This window comes from Pseudorca crassidens, chromosome 4, assembly GCF_039906515.1.
Source record: "Pseudorca crassidens isolate mPseCra1 chromosome 4, mPseCra1.hap1, whole genome shotgun sequence".
NCBI lineage: Eukaryota > Metazoa > Chordata > Mammalia > Artiodactyla > Delphinidae > Pseudorca > Pseudorca crassidens.
Genome location: NC_090299.1, coordinates 147,949,425 through 147,970,799, shown reverse-complemented (window position 1 = coordinate 147,970,799; position 21,375 = coordinate 147,949,425). Strand labels below are relative to the sequence as shown.

General features: G+C 38.3%; 1 protein-coding gene and 1 long non-coding RNA gene across 5 annotated transcripts in view; one reads left to right on the top strand and one right to left on the bottom strand.

Moving 5' to 3' along the window:
* Positions 1-21,375, bottom strand: part of LOC137224063 (uncharacterized) — a 164,443-nt gene that overhangs the window by 122,601 nt on the left and 20,467 nt on the right. The window contains exons 4-6 of one of the 3 annotated variants that reach the window (XR_010943204.1): positions 10,687-10,784; positions 6,337-10,380; positions 873-4,004 (exon numbers count right to left, since the gene is read on the bottom strand). This is a non-coding gene — a long non-coding RNA (uncharacterized lncRNA). Of the gene's footprint in view, positions 1-872; positions 4,005-5,248; positions 10,381-10,686; positions 10,785-21,375 lie in introns of those variants that run through there. The other 2 variants (XR_010943203.1, XR_010943205.1) reach the window with 2 other exon arrangements.
* APELA (apelin receptor early endogenous ligand) lies at positions 718-15,923 on the top strand. 2 transcript variants are annotated; one of them, XM_067737021.1, is made up of 3 exons: positions 718-966; positions 2,155-2,244; positions 6,309-6,442. In XM_067737021.1, exons 1-2 carry the CDS (start codon positions 891-893, stop codon positions 2,241-2,243), a joined length of 165 nt encoding a protein of 54 aa, XP_067593122.1. In that variant the 5' UTR covers positions 718-890; the 3' UTR covers position 2,244; positions 6,309-6,442. The 2 variants fall into 2 exon arrangements, with proteins under 2 accessions (XP_067593122.1, XP_067593121.1); XM_067737020.1 differs by lacking the exon at positions 6,309-6,442 and adding an exon at positions 14,384-15,923 and having other exon boundaries at positions 723-966.

Here is a 21,375-nt window from a genome sequence, read left to right as displayed (position 1 = left end):
TGTAAAAGATGACATGAGACTGCTTTTGTCTTCTGAGCTCATTCCTAATTTCTGTGTCCGAAATATATCAGCCACCATATATAAATCTTTTAACAGAACCCAGATTTCATGAATTTGTGGCTTGCCTGAACTTACTTTTTTAAAATCCTGGATGTACTGCAGATGAAAATGATCTCTATTACTTTAGAAATTGCACTTTACAAAATAAAAAAGATGAACATTTTTCAGATTAATTTCAGAACATTCTAAATCCCAGGAATGTTTATTGATGTAAACCCACATAGATTAAGCAATTTAGAGATTTGGGGCAAACAGGCACCACTTTGCAGTAGGTTTGGAAAAGAGAAAGCATTTCAGCACATGTTCCGCCACAAAGCATTTGGCAGTCTAAGTTAGAGCTTCAGATTTCCTTCTGAAAGGGACAAGAGACTTCCTGTCATTCCTCTGGGTTTCTGCATGTGACACCGATGTGCACAATGCAAAGTGTAAACAGATGTAAATGGTGAGGGAGGGAGCCCGGCCAGTGTGTGGTTCTACACACTCTCCACACCCTGCTCTGGGCGCAGTCCGCCTCTCCTCGGAGTCGGCGGCGGACATTTCCACCCAAGTCACAGGACGCTTGACTGGTTTATTTCACCAATATTTACTTATGGAAATCAAGGGGTGTGGCCGGGGCGGGAGGAGGGGTCTGGGGCCGAGGGGCTCCGACCGCAAAACAGCACCAGTAACCTTATCTGCAGGGATCATTAACCTTTCTGGAAAACGCAGCTGGCTGTGCTCTGAGGTTTGTCCTCAGAATGTGAGGAGCGCCACACAGATACCGCAGAGACTGTTCAAAGACTGTTGGGTTTACCTTGCGCGCTTTTGCTCCACCGTAGTGTGGCAGAAAAATGAGATTGCAACAATTCTTTTTTCTGTTTCTTGTTTTTATGATGAGTCTTCTACTTACCCCCGGACAGAGACCAGGTAGGACTTGGATGGATTTGTACCGAGTGACTTGTTTTCGTGCCTGTTTGTGTGAACGGGCCTCTGAGCATGACTGTGTCTCTGTCGAAAATCGCGTAGGTGTGCTTGGGGGTGAGTGTGTAGGATTTCAGAAGTATGTTATCTATCCCGTTAGGTCTGTTATTTGGATATTTAAAAAGTAGCTGGATTTTAGAATGATGATAAATATTTGACCACTATTTTTCTAAATTCGAAGAAAATTGATCCCAAAGCTATCATAGATATGGTGTCCTTATAAGTAAAAAGAGAGCTGTTATTTCTAGATATATAGTTAGATGTGTCACTTTAAAAAGTGCCATTTTAGTATTATTGTGCTTACAGAGCCAAAAAAAGTCAAAAATATGTGTGGTCAAGATAAATAATATTAATTTACTTGACACATTTTTCAAGGATTGTATCAGTCATGTTGTTCTTAACTAACAGGGATTTAGTAAACAAAGTTATTTTAAAGTGCTTTTACTTCAGAACCAAATATCTAAGATTTCAAAGCGCTGCCAAGTAAAAAAGAAAAAAAAAATTAGAAAGTTTTCTAAGGAAAAAGCCAACCTAAATTTAAATAGAAAGGTGACACCATTTATATCTAAACATGTTAGATTATTCCCTTGATAATATACTTCTCCATTTACAACAGAAAATGGTGCATAACTGGTTAAACATTCAGTCTCTGCCTTTTAGTTAGAAGTTTGATCACTGAGACTATTTCAAATGACGTTTCCTGGTCTGACCTCTTTACATAAATAAGAAAAAAGTTTCAAGTTAGCGATTCAGAAAGCAGCTGATCCCTTCTTACTGTTTATAGCAATTGCTATTCAAATTGTTTCTCCTCTCAAAATACAGAGCAACTTGGACAACAGTCTTGTAAAATATTTGTGATTAATTCACTACGTAAACTAAGAAGTCTAGAAACATTTAGAAAGAAGTCATGTAGGAGAAGAATTTTACTATTAAATCCCACCATCAACAATGAACTGTTAGGAATATCCATCCTGAATTTGCATCCCATTAATTTTTTATATCACAATCACATCTGAACAGAGAACAAATAATCACAGTATAATCTGGATCGAAAGTATTCCCTCAGTCTTCAGATTAAACAACTAATTTTCTGTAAATGCCCCTGATATTTTCCTCTTTTTTTTTTTTTTCCAGCTAATTTGGCAATGAGAAGAAAATTGCACAGGTACAACTGCCTTCAGAGGAGATGTATGCCTCTGCATTCACGAGTGCCCTTCCCCTGAGGTATTTCTGATGGAAAGAGTTTTACTACATTTAGGCAATGTTCCAGATTACATATACCTGAGAATGCTTAAATGGCTTTAGAGTGATGTCAGTTTAAGGAATGCATACTAATGGTTTGCATACTAACAGTGAAATGAAATGGTGTTTGGGAATGGCTTTAATCATTTAATGGGATGGAGGAGGAAAATGTAGGAAAATCTGATAATTGTTGAACCTGAGTGATAGTTACATGGGGATTAATACCATTGTGTGTGTTTGAAATTTTTCATAATTAAAAAAATCAGGCACGAGGAGAATGTAATTAATTATAAAGGTATCTTGAAACACATGTTTTGAAAATCTCTGACTAGCTCCCTATGCTGTCCAGAATAAGCACGTTTCCCATTCACACCACTCTACGCTTGAAAGCATTCGCACACGTTTGCCCAACACCACCAAGTGGATGATGTATTAGCCTCAACACTTAGTAATTTATTCTTCCTGAAAATATTTCTTTTCATATATAAAATCAACTTAATATTAATGACATGGCAGCTTTCCAGCTTCACTAATAGAATTGGTCATGATGGTTGCATCTTTAAGGATAAATTCTGAATGGAATTTTGTTCCTGATTTTACACTACCGCCATCACCAGTAATACTGCTTGAATCAGTTAACATCAAACACCGCCCAAGTTTGTTACTTCACACTAAAAAATAAGAAGCTTGACATTCCATTGTAATTATTTTAAGCTCTTTAATTCACATGAAATATAGCTTCCTTTAAAAAAAAGTCATAGAAATATCCCTCAGCTGGTTAACATAACACAGGCAGTTGCTCAATTAGCCTATTCATTTGGCCTGTGGACTGGAGCATTTATGGCACTATGCATCCAGGGAAAAGAATGATTGCTCTGCCTGGTGTTTAATACACGCTTTTCAAACCAGTGAAGACCCTGTAGTGGGATATTAAATAAACGAAGAGCAGTTCAGTAACAAGCATTTACCAAGAGGACTGAGACAAAAACCCAAGTTCTCTACGCCTGCATCTGTAACAAATTACTCTTTGCTATCAAAATATGAAAAAGAAATTTGGTGGAGAAATCCAGAAAGATACAAGAGGAAGTTCTTGAGAAGCCAATTAATGGGGACTAAAACATGCTTTAGAAGTGTCTTATATGTTAAAAAATCCTTTGGTGTATGTCGATAATGAATTTCAGTCTCTCGTATAAATAACGGTAAAATCTGTGCTTAGGAGGAGTGGAGAAGTTCATGATTTTTCCAGCACTCCTCCACAGATAACGAAGAGGCATTTCACAGTAGCAAGGGAATTCCTGCATATGCAGGAAAGGATGCCTCACAAATGCAGACAAAAGCCCTTAGTCAGCCACAGGTTATATTGGCTTTCTCCACCAAACACCTGCCATAAAAACTAGGGCTGTAAGCAAACAAGATAGAGTAGTGAAATTTGAATTGTGAAAGTTAAGGAAAATTTTGACCTATAAAGCAAATTTGTAAACCAAAGGGAAACGTAAGTCGAAGCCATATAAACTATTTAATAATAGCAATCCTTTACAAAAGTTGGGTAATCCTTTTAAAGAACTGCTCAGGTTACAGCATCCATTTTCTCAGTGTTTAGACTAGTCCTACATTCCAGCTACAGTTCTTTGAAGAATGTGTAAAAGTCACATTTTGGAATCCAGCATTAGTATAAGAGCCACTGAAAGAAAAACGTTAATTTCCCCACAGGGAACTATATTTAATATCCAGTGATCAACCATCTAGAAAAGAACATGAAAAAAAATATATGTATAACGGAATCACTTTGCTGTACAGCAGAAATTAAAACATTATAAATCAACTATACTTCAATAAAATTTTCTTAAAAATTAAAAAAAAAAGATAATTTCCCAAGAGCTTGGTCAACCAGTGCTCTAAGTGCTATATTCAAGTTTGATAGCATGATTCTCACTGCCCTAAATACTTGCATCTTTTTTATATGTCTTGCAACAAAGGTACTTTGACTACTAGATAAAGGCACTATAGACATAAGTAGTGGAACTCTGAGGCTGAATCTCTCTCTTCATTTGTCCCCCTCTGTTTTCTACGTGCTTTAGATAAAATCACATGTCTTGACTTCATTCAGTTAGGGTCAAGGAAGACTGTAAAGGGATAGGTAAGGTAAACATTTGACTTTGAAGTTTTACAGATTAACCTTTTAGAGTGGTTTAGACTTTCAGCTCACTTGATGGGAAAGCCCGATTACATTTACTCCGTCAATTTTTCCTTCTCACAGAGTCCCCCTCAAAGATCCTCAGTGAGATTTCCTAACTGTTGAGATAATTAAATAGAAAATCTTGCCATATAAAGTTTATTTTCTAATACTTTTTTTTCTCACAAATATTTTGGCGTTACCTTCAGCCCTAAGTGAATTAGAGTGAAGGAAAGCAAAAGAAGGGTGTCAGGAAATCTGAGCTTATAGGTTGATGTGGAAATGAGGTAGGGTCTTTGAGGTGGGGACTCTGATGAGGTCCCCTTCCAACAGTATCATCTCACTACAGCCCTGATTTTATCGATAAATATGTGCTCTAGGTAACGACACACTCCGTTAACACATACTCTTTCTAGCTTTTTAATAATAGTTATAATACATGTTCATGGTACAACATTTTTTTCTAACAGTCTGGAAGAATACTGTAAAGTCAAAAGTAAAAGTCTTCCACCCTCCTCTGTTGCCCATTTTCCTTTCCCAGAGGTAATGGCTATGAAATATTTTTGGTGAAGTTACCTTTTAAAATTGAGACCCTTGATTACCATTCAAATGTAAATACTTCTACTTCTCTATTTTCTGCCTTTTTAAAAAGAATTGTTTTGTAGAAGTATAGTTGATTTACAATATTGTGTTAGTTTTAGGTGTATAGCCAAGTGATTCAGTTATATAATTTTCAGATTTTTTCCCACTGTAGGTTATTACAAGCTATTGAAGGTAGCTCCTTGAGCTATACAGTAGGTCCTTGTTGCTTACCTATGTTATGTATATCGTAGTTGTATCTGGTAATCCCCATAGCCCTCACTTGTCCACTTGGTAACCGTAAGTTTGTCTTCTATGCCTGTGAGTCTGTTTAGTATATAGATTCAGTTGTATTATTTCATTCCACTCCGACGTTGGGTCTCTGTGTGCTTTCTCCACACCCAGACAACAAGCCTCCATACTGTCTGCCTTACTCCTACGCCCTTTAAGTCATGATTCCCCCCACCCCTGACCAAATCTCTGCTCTGCCTCCAAACTCTATGCAACTGTCCTGTTGTCCTGGCCCTTCTCACTCTATTCTGCCTCTTTGTCTTATCCGAAAGCCAACTCTGCCTTCAGTGCAGAATCTCCACTTTAGGGGAGCACTTCACCTCCAACTTTAATGGCGCTCTCTGCAAAGAACTCTTCTTACTTTTAAGCACCTCTGATTCCCATTCAGTTCTATTTCAAGACTTTAATGACCTCCAGTTTCCTTAAACTTTTTAACCTCCTTATCCAACTCACAGCAAGAGATGATTCCTCTTCCCATCGAAAATGGAGGTAATCAAGCTTCAAAACCAGACCTTGCCCTCAAACTACAAACATCTACATCTGCAGCGTCTTCTGTTTTCCCCTCCTAGTCTTTCATTAGGAGATTCCTTTCTTGGTTATGGTTCATCTCTCCACACCTCAGGAACCTTGATCCAACAATTACTGCCTTTCTTCCCTAGCATGTTCAATATGTCAAAACTGATCTATTTCATCTTTAAAAAAAAAAAAAAGAAAAAGAAAGAAGGTGCACCCTTGGCCCCATAGTGCTCTCTAGTGACCAGCTCAGGTTCTTCTCTGCACAGCCCAATTTCTTGAAAAGTGGCTACTTCCTTTCCTCCCATGTATTTTCAATGCACTGTTCCCACTGCATTCTGGGAAAGGTTCCTAGTGACTTCCTTCTTCTCGAATTCAGTGAACACATCAGCTGTCTCCGTGGGTCAAGTTGTAGAATGAATTTTCCTTGGTTTCAAAGATACCCTGCTCCCTTCTGACCATCTCTGGAATAAATCACTATTCCTTTCAGGACCTGTACAGGGTGTCCAACTGCCTACCTGGAATCACCTCAGCTGCCCTGCAGATACTTGAAGCCCATGGCCACAGTGCACATGCAGATCTCCACCATGGCTTCTGCACAGCTATTCCTGTAACTCAGCTCTCTGTTCCAATACCATGCGTGTCATCAGGAAGGACTTCCCTGATGATCCTTTATGTAAAAAAGCAGTACCAAAATAAAGTCTTAAAGCAATTCTTCAACCTGCCCAAGATATTTCCAATTTTCCTTTTCCTGGATTGTTTTTCTCCATAATACGTAATGCCATGAAACATAACATGTATTTACTCTGTTGTTTGTTTAGCATCTTCCTCTCTTCATTAGAATGTAAGTTTCATGAGAACAGGAACTTTGCTTTGGTCATCAGCTCTTCAGAAATATTTGATGAGCGACTGAATGAATAGCTAAAAGTAAATTCTTTAATTCCTTCCACTCAAATATGTCCCCTGTGTTCTCAAATTTACTGTGTATTAGGCACTGTGCTGTGAAACGTAACGTGGTACTGTCCCAACCTAAACTTCTGAGCAGAGTGCCCTAGTGTCCAGTTCTGTTCGGTTCCTCAGCCTGTCATTTCTACCTGACAACCTGCTTCCTCCTTTTCATCTCTTTACTACTATTTCAGTGCCTGTTATATCTCTCCGACATGACTGCCACACCTTAACTGATCACTCCAGCCTCCAGGTCTCTTCTGGAAAATCCATTTTTTGTTTTATCATCTGATCTTTTTAAACTGTAAATCCAATCATGTCACACCTTGATTAAAATCCTTAACTGTCTCTGTAGCCTTCAGGACAATGAGAACTCCCATAATTTAACAAAGGACACATTACAAAGGGTACCTCTGCGGCAGCACCTCTTCTCCCCTGCCCTTTCTCAGAGTGGATAAGAGTTAAGACAGGACTGCCTAGGTTCTAGCTCTGGCCACACAGCTCACCCACTGGTGATCTCTGGTAAGTCACTTATCTCTTCTAAGCCTCCTTTCACTTCCAGACCTGGAAAATGGAGCTGGTAATGTAATGGTATGTACCTTATCGTAACTGTACCTAGCACATAGTAAGCGCTAAACAGGTAGTAGCTAGAATTATTAACATGGCTTTAAAGTCAGTCCATTCTTCACCTCTTGCCCTTCCTCAAGCTACACTTCTGCCTACTTACTCTTTTCCTCACTATCAAGTCGTCCTTCAAGACACCTTCCCTGGTTTTGATACCCCTACAGATTTTATTAGATGCCCACTTTTTGCTCTCAGCCCCGTTTGCATATACTTCTGTCAAAATACCCGACTCACTGCCCTGTAATAATGTGTTAACTGACTGGACTCCTCCCTACCTCCCTCCACACACTAGAAATTCTCTGAAGGCAGAGTGTGGGTGTTCTGACTTTGTTAAATTAACATTTGTTAAGTGGAGCACAGAGTACAGAATAGTGAGCCTTACTGCAACACCTGACCACAGATATGTTGAAATAGAGAAGTTTATTACAGTCCTGGAGGAAGCACCGGGCATGCCTCAAGGGGCCACATGGGGAGGCCAAGGCAGAGTGCAGACAGAGAGAGGGGACCTGGGGGACACACGTGCCTTTAGTAGGGTCTGTGGTGGAGTCCTTTGGATTCCTGGGCAAGGGCCTGATAAGTCAATTCAGACCCAAAGAGCATGGTTTTGGTAAGCCCCAGGGGGTCTTACCTAAGGGGCACATAAGGTAACTAGGCCCTGGGAGACAGGGAGACTGTTGATCACAAGGGCTGCTGGGGCTTCACGTCAGGAACTTCTGTTTGCTTGTGACCTTGCACTGCTCTCCGGGGCATGTGCTTCGTTTGTGGGAAGCGCTGGTGTCAGTGTAAAGCCCCACACAAAATGCATGCCTGGCAGCAACACCATGGGGTAGCTTAGCTAGACTCTCATCATTGGGTTGCATTTATTTATCTTCCTATCTTCAGCTGAAAAAAGTGCCTGGGATACAGCAGACACTCCAACAATTTTGCTCAAAGAAATGAAACGAAACTTTTATCAATATTTATTGTCTTAGCATTTAAGAGGTACTACCGTCAGGCCCCAACACGCATTTTCAGCTTTATTTCCTGATATTAGCTGCCAGACTGAACTCTTCCTCGCTCATCTCACCAAGTGCAAACCCTGCCTCTCCCCCAGGGTTCTCTTCCAACTCCATTTCCTATATGAGGCCCACCCTCATCCAAAGAGCTTAAAATAATGTTCCACTCTCAACAGTCACTGCATTTTTATCAGTAGGTTTTTAAAGTCATTTATCATATATTCTACTTTATTTCATCAAATTTTACCAGTACTGGAATGTGAGCTCCTTGAAGATAAGACTTGGCCCCTAAACTTTAGCCTATAAACCTTTATAGTGTGTGAATAGCGGAGAGCAGCTTGAAGTATAGGGGATTCTTGCATGGACTATAGTATCTGTAGGACGTCTTGCTCAAGACTAAATAAAATATAGAAAATTACTGTTTTCTCAGTTAATCATAGTCTAGTGTCCGAAGACCATGTCAGAGAAAATCCCTAATGTTCCTAATTTACCGATGAAATAAAACTTTTTTATAAAGACCCTGATGCCTTTATGATAATATATACAATATAACATACTGAATATTTAAATATACAGCTAGGTTTTACATATATATTATTATAATACATGTACATTCCCCTATGCAAAATATGTATATGATGGACTAAAGCCAAATTTCAGAGTATTCTTCACTTTGGAAACTGATTTATCATTACAAAGTGTGTAATAATTCTTTTTGCAGATACTTAGTTAAGGTAGCTGTTGTCTAACATGTTTAGGAATCTAAGATTTCTTTGTAGCATAAATTTTTTGTTTGTTCTCAATTATGTATTCAATTAGTGACCTAGTGATATAGGTAAACTTTATTATTGCATAGCAGTAATGTATTTGAAAAATATATTATTCTTAGACAATAACAAGATAATATTTTTTAAGTGACTTGAGAAAAACAAAATCACTTATCATTAACTCCTTCAATACATTCCACTTTTGGATGTATTTTTTTTTAATAGTGATGTGTGATATTGAATGCCACAATTCTCTCCACACTACCAACAATATCAAAATGTGAGATGAATTCTAAACTTTCCTGATCTTAACAAAATTATTAGCAATTTTCACCAGAAACATTAAAAATCTTGTCAGTGTATCTACAATTCCTCAGAATATTGCTAATTTATAATTAAAATCCTTGAGAGCTTACCTGTTACCACTCAGAATATTTATAAACAAACTAATAATGCAAACCACATGTCTTCTGCTTTGCTTTGTTAAAATTCTATTAGAGAAGAGAAATAGGTAGAATAGACAGGCTTTCCCAAGGCCTCCTTCACTGGTCTTGGCCCTGCACACCTGTGGTCATGCCTAGAGCTTGGGTCAGCCACTGCCACTATTCTAACCCCATCAGGCCTTCCAGAGCATTGACCCTTGACTGGTCCCTTTCTCCTGCTAAGACTGTATAATACATTAGTTCCATAATCGCTGCCAGTATTACACGTTTTCCTGCTGCTCTGTTTTCATCTCATTGTTCTGGAAGGAACCTGAAGTCTTCAAACAGGTATGTTATTGCTGCTGGAGAATACATAAGTCAGACTGGAAATGCTTCAAATTCTTCATCGGATCCCAAACTGTACAGCAAACCTACATATCTGTGGTCAACTTGCTGCCTTGCGCTCTACAATAACTGCTTCTAACTTCTTCTATTCACCTCAAATTTTAGGCCCTAATCTTCAGGCAGATGGCCTTGCCTCATATCACAGAGAAAAGAGAAGTCATCACATGGTATATCCCTCAGCCTCCAAGTACAAAACAAGACTCCCATCTAATCCCCCTCCTACTCTGCCCACCCCGACCCTCCTCTTCTTCTGGGTTTCATGGAAGGTCTGACCGTTGCTCCATGGATCCCTTCTCTTCCCACTTTCTCAGGAATCTCAAACTGCCGCTTTCACACTGTCTTCATGCTCTCTGCCCGCTGGATCGTCATGTCAACATGGAGGTGAGGTTTAAACGCTGGTTAGGCTACGTAGTAAAACAACACACGCACACACTCCTTAGTCCAGGCTCTCGAATGAGTCTTCTGTACTCCTCGTCTCCAATTCATTATTTTCCATGCACATTTTAACCTACTCTAATCTTACGCCTTCTTTAAAATAACGTCAATCATCTTCATTTGCTTAGTTTCCCCTCTGATTTCTCAGCAGAATTTAGCAACTGACTACACTCAATCTGCAAAACTCCCTTCCCTTAAATTCCAGGATACCACACTTATACTTTTCTGCTAAATTCTCAGCTGACTCTCTGGCTCCTAGGCAGGTGTCATCTTACCTGGAAAGACTTGCACGGCGGAGTTTCTCTACTCTCTCCTGCTCCGTTTCAGCCATTCCTTTGGCCTCCGTTCCCTCTTCACGCGGAGTGGTAATACTCTGCAGAAAAAAAGGAAGATCATCTCAGTGAGAACAAGCAAAGCCTATTTATTCAGAGCTCGCTATGGCAAGGGAGTAAGCCACCACGGCTATTTGGCTATTAAGAATAATTCTGGGAGGGATGGTGGGAGGAAGGAAGGAAGGAAGGAAGGAGGGAAGGAGGGAAGGAAGAAAAAAAGAAAGAAAGAAGATAAAGTAAAATAAAATAGAGTAAAATATAATAAAGTTATTAAATTAAAAATAATTATTAAGAAAAAAATTAAAAAACAAAAACGGATGTATAGGGCCTTAGGACAAATGGTGGAAGCAAAGCTATACAGACAAAATCTCATACAGAAGCATACACATACACACTCACAAAAAGAGGAAAAGGGGAAAAAATCATAAATCTTGCTCTAAAGTCCACCTCCTCAATTTGGGATGATTCGTTGTCTAAAGGAGGGAAGAATAATTCTGTTCTGAACGTTCATGTACGAGTTTTTGTTTGAACATCTTTTCAGTTCTCTTGGGTGTATACCCAAGAGTGAAACGGCTGCATTATATGGTTACTCTGTGTTTGACTTATTGAGGAACTGCCAAACTATTTTCTACAGTGGTTACAGCAATTTACATTCCTAACAACAATATATGTGTTGCAATTTCTCTACATTCTCACCAGTACCTGTTATTATAGCCATGCTAGTGCATGTGAAGTGGGATCTCGTGATTTTGATTTACATTTCCCTAATGACTAACAATGTAGAGCATCTTTTCATGTATCCACTGGCCATTTGTCTATCTTCTATGGAGAAACAGCTATCCAAATCCTTTGCCCATGTTTTTCAATTGACTTACTTGTCTTTTTATTGTCAAGTTGTAAAAATTCTTTATATATTTTGAATACATGGCCCTCATCAGATATATGATTTGCAAATTAGTTTCTTCCATTCTGTTGATTGTCCTTTCACTTTCTTGGTGTTGTCCTTTGAGAACAAAAGTTTTTAGTTTTTTTTTTGTTTTGTTTTATTTTGTTTTTTTTTGCAGTACGTGGGCCTCTCATTGTTGTGGCCTCTCCCGTTGCGGAGCACAGCCTCTGGACGCACAGGCTCAGCGGCCATGGCTCACGGGCCCAGCTGCTCCGCAGCATGTGGGATCTTCCCAGACGGGGGCACGAACCCGTGTCCCCTGCATCAGCAGGCGGACTCTCAACAACTGCGCCACCAAGGAAGCCTAAGTTTTTAGTTTTGTTAAAGTCCAGTTTGTCTATTTTTTCTTTGGTTGCTTGTACTTTATATGTTAAAACACCATTGACTAATCCAAGGTCACGTATATTTACATTTATATTTTCTTCTAAAAGTTTTATAGTTTTGTATCTTACCTTTATGTCTATGATCCGTTTTGAGTTAAATTTTGTGTATGGTGTGAGGAAGGAGTCCAACTTCTTTTGCATATGGATATCCAATTGTTCTAGCACAATTTGTTGAAATTACTGTTCTTTCCCCCATTGAATTACCTTGGCACTACAGTCAAAAATCTGTTGACCACTAATGTAAGGGTTTATTTCTGGACTCTCAGTTCTATTTCATTGATATAATGTCAATCCTTGAACTAATCCTATAATAATTCTATTGATGATTGCATTATTATAGCAAGTTTTTAAATCAGGATGTGTGAGTTCTCCAATTTTGTAGTTCAAGATTGTTTTGGTTATTCTGGTTCCTTGAATTTCCATATGAATTTTAATATCAGCTTGTCAGTTTCTGCAGAGTGGCAGCTGTGACTTGGATAGCATTATCTTGAATCTGTAGATCAATGTGGGAAGTATTGCTATCTTCACAATTATGTTTTTCAATACATGAACATGGACCCTTGAGCAACATGGATTTGCACTGTGTAGGTCCACTTACGTGGATTTTTTTCACTACGTAAGTGCCACAGTCCTACACAATCCATGGTTGATTGAATCTGTGGATGTAGAACCACAGATACAGGGGGACAACTGTAAGGTTATACGCAGATTTTCAACTGTGTGAAGGGTCAGTGCCCCTAATCGCCACGTTGTTCAAGGGTCAACTGTAATCAGATCTAACTTAGTTTATCTCAACATTTTATAATTTTTTAGAATACAATTTTTATACCTCTTTTGTTTAGCTTACTCCTGATATTTTATTCTTTTGGTGCTATTGTAAGTGGAATTTTCTTAATTTATATTTTTGAATTATTCATTGCTAATATATAGAACTGTAATTGATTTTTGCTTATCGACCTTATATCCTATAACCTTAATGAAATTATTAATTCTTATAGATTTTAGTAGGTTCCTTAGGATTTGCTATGTATGAGCTCATGTCATCTGCAAATAGATGTAGTTTTACTTCTTCATTTCTAATCTGGATGCCTTTTCTTTTCCTTGTCTAATTGCCCTAACTAGTCTGGTGCAATGTTGAATAGAAGTGGTGAGAACAGACATCCTTGTCTTATTCCTGATCTTAGATGGAAAGCATTCAGTCTTTCACCATTAAGTATGATGTTATGTAAAATGTGAGGTCAAAAATGTTGCGGGAGTGGGCAGTAAAAGTGCAGATTTGTTAGAATGTGTTGGAACTTAAGGGATCCCTTAAGTTAAAGTTTACACTTTAAACTTACACAATGTTGTTATATGTCAATTATATCTCTATTAAAGCTTTTAAAAAATTTATACTGCCTAGAGAAACCCTGGCACCAGTAATTCTCTTCCTGTAAAATATCCATGATCCTCTTAAGTGAAAATTAGTTATATTTTTCCCTACCATATATTTAAAATGTATTGCTAACTACTAATTATTAAATGGTCTTGTAGTATTAAGAATCCTCAGAACAATTAAAAAAATTGAAGTATAGTTAATGGACAATATTACATAAGTTACAGGTGTGCAATATAGTGATTCACAATTTTGAAAGTTTATACTCCATTTATAGTTATAAAATATTGGTTATATTCCCTGTGTTGTACAATATATCATTGTAGTTTATTTTATACATAATAGTTCGTACTTCTTAATCCCCTACCCCAATGTTGCCCCTCTCCGTTTCCCTGTCCCTAAAGGTAATCACTAGTTTGTACTCTATATCTGTGAGTCTGTTTCTTTTCTGTTATATTCACTAGTTTGTTGTATTTTTTAGATTCCACATATAAGTGATATCATACAGTATTTGTCTTTCTCTGGGACCATTCTGTTTGTTAAATAAAATACCCCAAAGTAAGATTTTGGTTCTGATATCTTTCTTAAACCTGCTCCAAATAACCTTCCTAGCTGGTATAAATATCAAAAATCAATGTCCATAATATTAAAAAAAAATAGTTGAGAGTACCAATGTGGGTCACTGAGCAAATCAAGATTATTAGATGAAAAATAATTTAATGTAAAACCTCTTTAATAGCATATATTCAGACTTTTAAACAAATACAGTGCTGTATTTATATTGAAAGGTAAGAAAATATGAAGTTGCTTTCAGCACTGAAAAACCGTGGTAACTCTTCATAATTCATCGGCTATAAAAAGAAATTAAGCATGAGTAAATTGGTCTGCTGGATAGCATTTCTTATTATGTGTTTCTTTCTCCTTTGCTTCCAAATCTAGATCTTCTCTATCTAACTTCTCCAGATCTACCAGAAAAGGAGTGAAGGAAAAGATACCCACCCACGTAATAGTGTGATTGATTAGAAGTTTCTGTATGAAAAGGAATTGTTTGAAAGCAATGGGATGGTTTATTAGTTTCACACGATTCTCTTCTTTCTGGTTTCTCTTTAGAGAGAAAATAAATTCAAAAGCAATTCCAGTCTGAAGTATAATTATTTGCTTGCATAACAAAATTCTCTTATCTTTTTCTGCACATTATTATTCTTACCTGGTTTAAGAAGAAAAACTCTTTAATGTCTTAGAACTCTCTAACAGTAAAAAGTGTAGGAGTTTAAAATTGTCCTTTCATATTCTTATAATTTTCCGAAGGTATTAAAATTACTTTTTATATGTTTGAGTGATTGTAAAAAAAAATCCTAAATCTGAAATCAGTTGCATTGGCTATTTGGCTTTGCAGAATAGGGAGAAAATTATTCGTTCATTGATTATTTATATAGAGAGACTAAGAAAGAAACTATTAACTGCTATCAATGTTATATAATAGGCTTTAATGTTTATGAACGTACTTTGAATAATATCCATTTATAGTTGTAAAATAAAGTCTGAAATACTAATTGTAGTTCAGTTTATATTACAGCTGAAATGTTTATTTCTGAACCTATTTTTCAACATGTCATCATAAGAAGCCAATGTCTGATTTCTTTTGAAGTTCTGTTTTATGCCCTTCATTCATCTGTATAGACAGCTTCTTAGAAAGGCCAACTTAAAATTGAAATTTAAAATACACTGGGCTTCCCTGGTGGTGCAGTGGCTGAGAGTCCGCCTGCCGATGCAGGGGACATGGATTCGTGCCCCGGTCCGGGAAGATCCCACGTGCCGCGGAGCGGCTGGGCCCGTGAGCCATGGCCGCTGAGCCTGCGCGTCCGGAGCCTGTGCTCGGCAACAGGAGAGGCCACACACTGAGAGGCCTGCGTACCGCAAAAAAAAAAAAAAAAAAAAAAATACACTTATGCCAATAAAGTCTCAAGCAGAGTGATGTCTCCAATATCTGAGTGCTCATCATTCTGCTAGGCTTTATTTGGGTGTGGTGGTGAGACATGTAAATAAAAACTCAGAGGGAATTTAAGGATATGATTACCAAAGAAGGACATTATCCTCAGTCTGAATTGTACTGATAATTAGTTGTTCTCAAGTTGTTAAATATGCTCCTAATTTGTATTTATTCAAAGACTGTTAGCTCACTGCCATAAAGTTTTAATTATTTTACTGTAAGTTAACGCTAGATATGAGATTTACATATTCATATCTTGACTAGAAATTTTACTTTGTAAACATTCTAGAGTGGGAGAAGCCATAAACCTTTAATCCCGATTTTGCCAAAATAAAAAATTGAGATTTATATATAAAGAATTTGAAATATAAATTCTGATACATGAAAGTTTGTCTCCCTTTCATAGCTAACTTGTTAACAGTGTTTTGGGGGGATGGAAGGTGCTTATAAAAGTACTGTAATTAAATTTACACACAAACAAAAGATGTTTTATGATATGTGTTATTTCATTATTTAAATTAGATATTTGGGGGGAACTCTGAATGGTTTTCTAGACGAATTATAATTCCTTTGCACAAGTGCATTTAAGTAGAAACATAGCTATTAACAATTACATTTGTTGAAAACACATATGTACTTATTTATATAATTTGTACAAAAAAAAGAAAAGATTCATACAGCTCAGATACATCTCATGGAATACAAGCCTACACTTTTGCATCTCATGGAATACAAGCCTAACTTTTTCACAGAAAAAGTTAAAAACCAGCCGTAATTAAATGGTTATAGATTTCAAGCCTACACTTTTGCATCTCATGGAATACAAGCCTAACTTTTTCACAGAAAAAGTTAAAAACCAGCCGTCATTAAATGGTTATAGATTTCTGCTCATACAACTTCAGTAATTGTTCAATAAAACACTCAGTGATTTGAGTGTCTAGTTGTCCTTACTTGTGTAAGTTCAGAGTATTGAGCACAGCATGGTAGAAATGTTCCTGTACTTGTCTCTTTTTCCATTGTTCCTTTTCATTGGGGCATTTAAGACTGATCATACCTGCCAGTGCAGATCTTTTACCTAATTCAAGATTATCAGAGGAAAGGCAAAGATTCTCGCAAAATTTATTTAAAAACTCAATAACCAGTGGCATGTACGTTGAAAGTGGCACACCAGCATAAGTCCATGGCAGTGGAGCCATGTTTTATTCACTGGCAAGGTGAAAGGTGAGACCAGAGGAGTGTCAAATATGTGTACTTTAAACTTTACCTTCTCTGTGATTTGGTGTTTATTATTTTTCTATTAAAAGTTCTTTGCAATTTCTAACATTTTCAGAACACAAAGGAAAAGAAATTTTATATAGTTTAATCAAGATAGCTAAGGGTATCAGAAGTAACGGTGCCACCTCAATTTGGAGTCATGGGTGAGTCAGTGAAGTGAGCAGATACAGAGTAGTGGACCAAAGAAGAGACGTAAATGTTGATCCCTTCTTTCTTGGCTCAGTCCCTTCCAAACTCCATGAAATCAGTGAGGGCTTTGGTCCCTTCATCATTTTCACTCTCCTGGTGCCAGTACTAGAATAAGTGGGCACAAAATTTAAGGGTGTGCCCCAAACCTCAGTAGTCAAGACAAGTAACACCATTTTTAACATCATTTTTGAAAAGAAAAAGGACAATGAGCAAAATATCAAGCTTTTAGATAAGTACAGGATGAGCTGAGCCATGTCAGAGCCTAAGGAAAAAGATAAAAATTGGTAATTCTAGTCCTATCAGTAACTATAGCCTTGTTTTAACACATTAGAGCCTGAATTCCAACCCTCTGTTTCTTCCCTTTGTTCTCACTTCAACAAATGACTTCACTCCCTAAACTCCAGATCTATATTTCACCTTCCATTCTTGGCTTCCACCTGGCCAGAGTGATCAAGGAAAGAACACCGGATTCTAGCCCCAGCTTCATTTTATATCTAAGCTCTCATCCTACTATAAAATCATATAATTGGATTCCAATGGGTCTTGGTAAGAGACAGTGTGGTTGATAATTTGAGGCTCTGGCCCCTGTCAGCTGCTCTGCAGAAAAGTCCTATCAACCTCCTCTGGAAATTTGTCATCTGATTGTACACGAAGAATCCACAAGAACTACCTACACCATCTCCTGACTGTACACTTTCAGGATTATCACATTACTCTATTTTTTCAAGTTCTTATGATACCTTATATCAACTGTTCTGTGGCAGTTGCTATGGAAGTGGCCATATAATATTCTTCAAAGTCTTTAACTTGGTGTTAAGAGCAAAGAATATTTTGGTATATAGCCATTTCTGTTTTTCTATTTTTAATGTAATGTTTCCTGTGATGATGTGTTAGTAGGTCAGTTTGCCCACTATTTTCTTCCTTCCAAAGGAAGGAAGCTTTTGTATTTCATAACTGATATAGTTATGCTTAACTAAATATGACTTGTATAAACTGAGCCACAAGTGTCATGAAAAGTTCAAATACTATAAGTAAACCAAAACAAAAATATTTCTCATTTTTCAGCATTTGGAAAAATCTTTTAATAATATTAGCTTTGAAAAATGAAAAAAAGTTCTAAACTTGCAATCTGTTTTTAAAAATTGTGTTTTCTGTTAAACTCTCTTTTCCTGTGATAAGACTTTAGATGACTGTTATTCATATTGTAATTTTTGGCGTTCTGTTTTTAAAGGGTTTGAGCCCTCTTTCTTTTTTTTTAATTATCTAGGTTTAATTTAAAGTGCACTTGTTAGTAAGGATGGGACAGAAGAAGGGAGAAAAGAAGGGGTTCCGCCTCTGCAAAGTGATTTCCCCAAAACCTTATGGGATTAAGTATCATTTTGCCCGTTTTTAGATGAGGAAACAGGAACTAAGAAAATGAGAGTAACATTAGCTACATACAGCTAGTAAATTAATAGTAGTACTTGGAATACAAAGCCAAGCGCCTTCCAAAATATGCTCTTAAGCACTAGGATATAAGAGAAGTTTTAAACTATTTATTAAAGCTACAAATTATATAACGTGAAATTAAAAATAGTTTCCTGACCTGCAACTGAAAAATGAAGAAAAATTTCTGGTTCATGGGTTTACGCCTTTGAAATCAAGCAGGACCCTGTGGGCTCTCCCTGGGTACAAATCCTTTCTGTGTCCCCCGTTTCTTGTTTGTAGGAAAAAAGGCTTCAGCATCCTAGACTTTCCCTGAGTACCAAAGGGCAGATTCAAATAGCTGCTAATCAGGGAAGTGAAAGAATGCTAAAACAAAGGAGGAACAGTCAAGAAACAGTAGTGCAGGGACTTCCCTGGTGGTGCAGTGGTTAAGAATCCACCTGCCAATGCAGGAGACATGGGTTCGAGCCCTGGTCTGGGAAGACCCCACGTACCGTGGAGCAACTAAACCCGTGAGCCACAACTACTGAAGCCTGCGCACTCTAGAGCCCGTGAGCCACAACTACTGAGCCCACGAGCCACAACTACTGAAGCCCACATGCCTAGAGCCCATGCTCCACAACAAGAGAAGCCACTGCAACGAGAAGCCCGCGCACGGCAATAAAAAGTAGCCCCTGCTCGCCGCAACTAGAGAAAGCCCACACACAGCAACGAAGACCCAACACAGCCCAAAATAAATAAATAAATAATAATAATAAAAAAATAATAAATTTATTAAAAAAAGAAAAAAGAAAAAATGCAGCCATGGGTGCACAGTCCTGGTTCCTCCTGAAGGAATATACATAACTCTATCTTTGAGTTCTTCTGTAGGAACTAAGGCCTCAACCCAAGGGGAGGATGGTAACTTCCAGCTGAGCAGTAGATTCCTGGAGCACTGCTCTGTTACCTCACCACCAAGCAAACAGGAGAAAGTCACACACCCTGCAGCCCTCACCCCAAATTTTGCCTATAAAAACTCTTGGAAAACCATCAGGGAGTTTGTGCTTTTTGAGCACAAGCCACCCATTCTCCTTGCTTAGCCCTTGGCCTCACTTTTTGCACTGAGGCAGATCAGTGTAGTGATCACCACTTCAGCTTACTTAACCAGAGATCTGTGTATTTCTCTGTTTGTACAACTCATACTTAATTCAACAAAGTTTGGCTTCATTCCTCCCAATTTTCTTTCCTCTCCTTTCAAGGACTTTTAAAAATTATTCCGTTTACTTATCTTTTAAAGAGAAAAAAGTATCTGCATAAAATAAAACTCTTTCTTTTGTTTATTGTCATATTTAAGCAGAATATTTTTTATTCTAAAAATAATTGTATCAAAATGAGACAGGAGGGAAGGGGGCAGGGCACAACCTTTATAAGAATGACATAGCCATTGAGCATACAACAAAAACTGGTTAGAACCTACTGGGCCCAAGATGGCTGAAGATTTAACTTCCAGTAGACTTTGAGCCTCATTATATGCTCATTGTGATACATTAGCATATGCTAAATTGAAACAGGAGGGAATGGGATAGGGTACATCCTTTAAAAGAATGACATAGCTGTTGAGGACATGACAAAAACTGGGTAGAACCAACTAGGTCCAAGATTGATACTGAGCAGGGCCTCCATGACCTGCCTCCATGACCTTCCCTGAGTTCCAACCAGCAGATTCAAACAATTGTTAATTAGAGAAAGGAGGGGATGCGAGACCAGGGAGAAACAGTCAAGAGAAACAGTAGTGCAGCCTTGGTGCAAGGTCCTGGTTTCCCATCAATGGATACACACAGCAATATCTTTGAGCTGTTTTGCAGATACTGAAACCCCCTCCAGGTGGGAAAATTTAACAATGATGGTATGCTGCCCACAAGCATGTAGACCCCAGGGAACCTGAAGGTCGATGATGCTGACTCCTACTTACCTCACCACCAACCAATCAGAAGAATGTCCACAAGCTGATCACACGTCCTTTGAACCATTACTATAAAACTTCTCACTGACCTCTCCAAGTGGGGACACATAGTTTTTCGAGGCAGGAGCCTGCTGTGTCCCCCTTTGCCTCACAAAGAACTAAAGCTCTCCTTTTCTACTTCACCCAAAACTCTGTCTCTGAGATTGGATTCAGCACCGATATACAGAAAAGCTGAGCTTTTGGCATCAAGATGGTGAAAGATTTAACTTCCAGTGGACCTTGGGCCTCATTATATGCTCATTGTAATACATTAGCAGATGTTAAATGACACAACCACAGGTGCCACGACAGTTCCGAGGCTGACCATAAAAGCTCAAAAAGTGGGCGGTGGTCCAATTCCTGGAAATCTCCACCCCCTTCTCCAAAACAGTTGGAATACTCCTCCCACTCATTAGCCTATGAAATTACCCAGCCCATAAAAACTAGCCACCCCATACTTTGGGGCCTCTCACCTTCCGAGATGGCCCACACTCCGTCTGTGGAGTGTGTTTCTCCTAGTGTTGTTCTTGCCTTTTGAGACAGACCGCATTCTGTCCATGGAATGTGTATCTCTCTAAATAAATCCACTTCTTACCTTCGCTTGGTCTCTCACTGAATTCTTTCTGCAACAAGACACCAAGAACCTAAGCTTCATTAAGTCCTGAGATCAGGTATGTGATCTCAATTAAAAGACAGGGGGTCAAGTCCTGATCTGGGTTTTGGCTGGGTTCAAGTCCTAGCCTGGGGGTCCAAGTCCCAATCTGAGTTGCATGGTTTCAAAATGACACACCCACAGGTGCCATGACAGTTCAGAGGCCGACCATAAAAGGCCAAAAAGTGGATGGTGTCCCAATTCCTGGAAATGCCCGCTTCCCCAGAATAGTTGGTATAATCCTCCTACTTATTAGATATGAAATTATCCAGCCCATAAAAACTAACCACTGTATATCATTTCGGGGCTGCTCACACCATCTGAGACAGACTGCATTCTGTCTTTGAAACGTTTATCTCCCAGGGCTGTTCCTGCCTTCTGATATGGACTGCATTCTACCTATGAAGTGTGTATCTCTA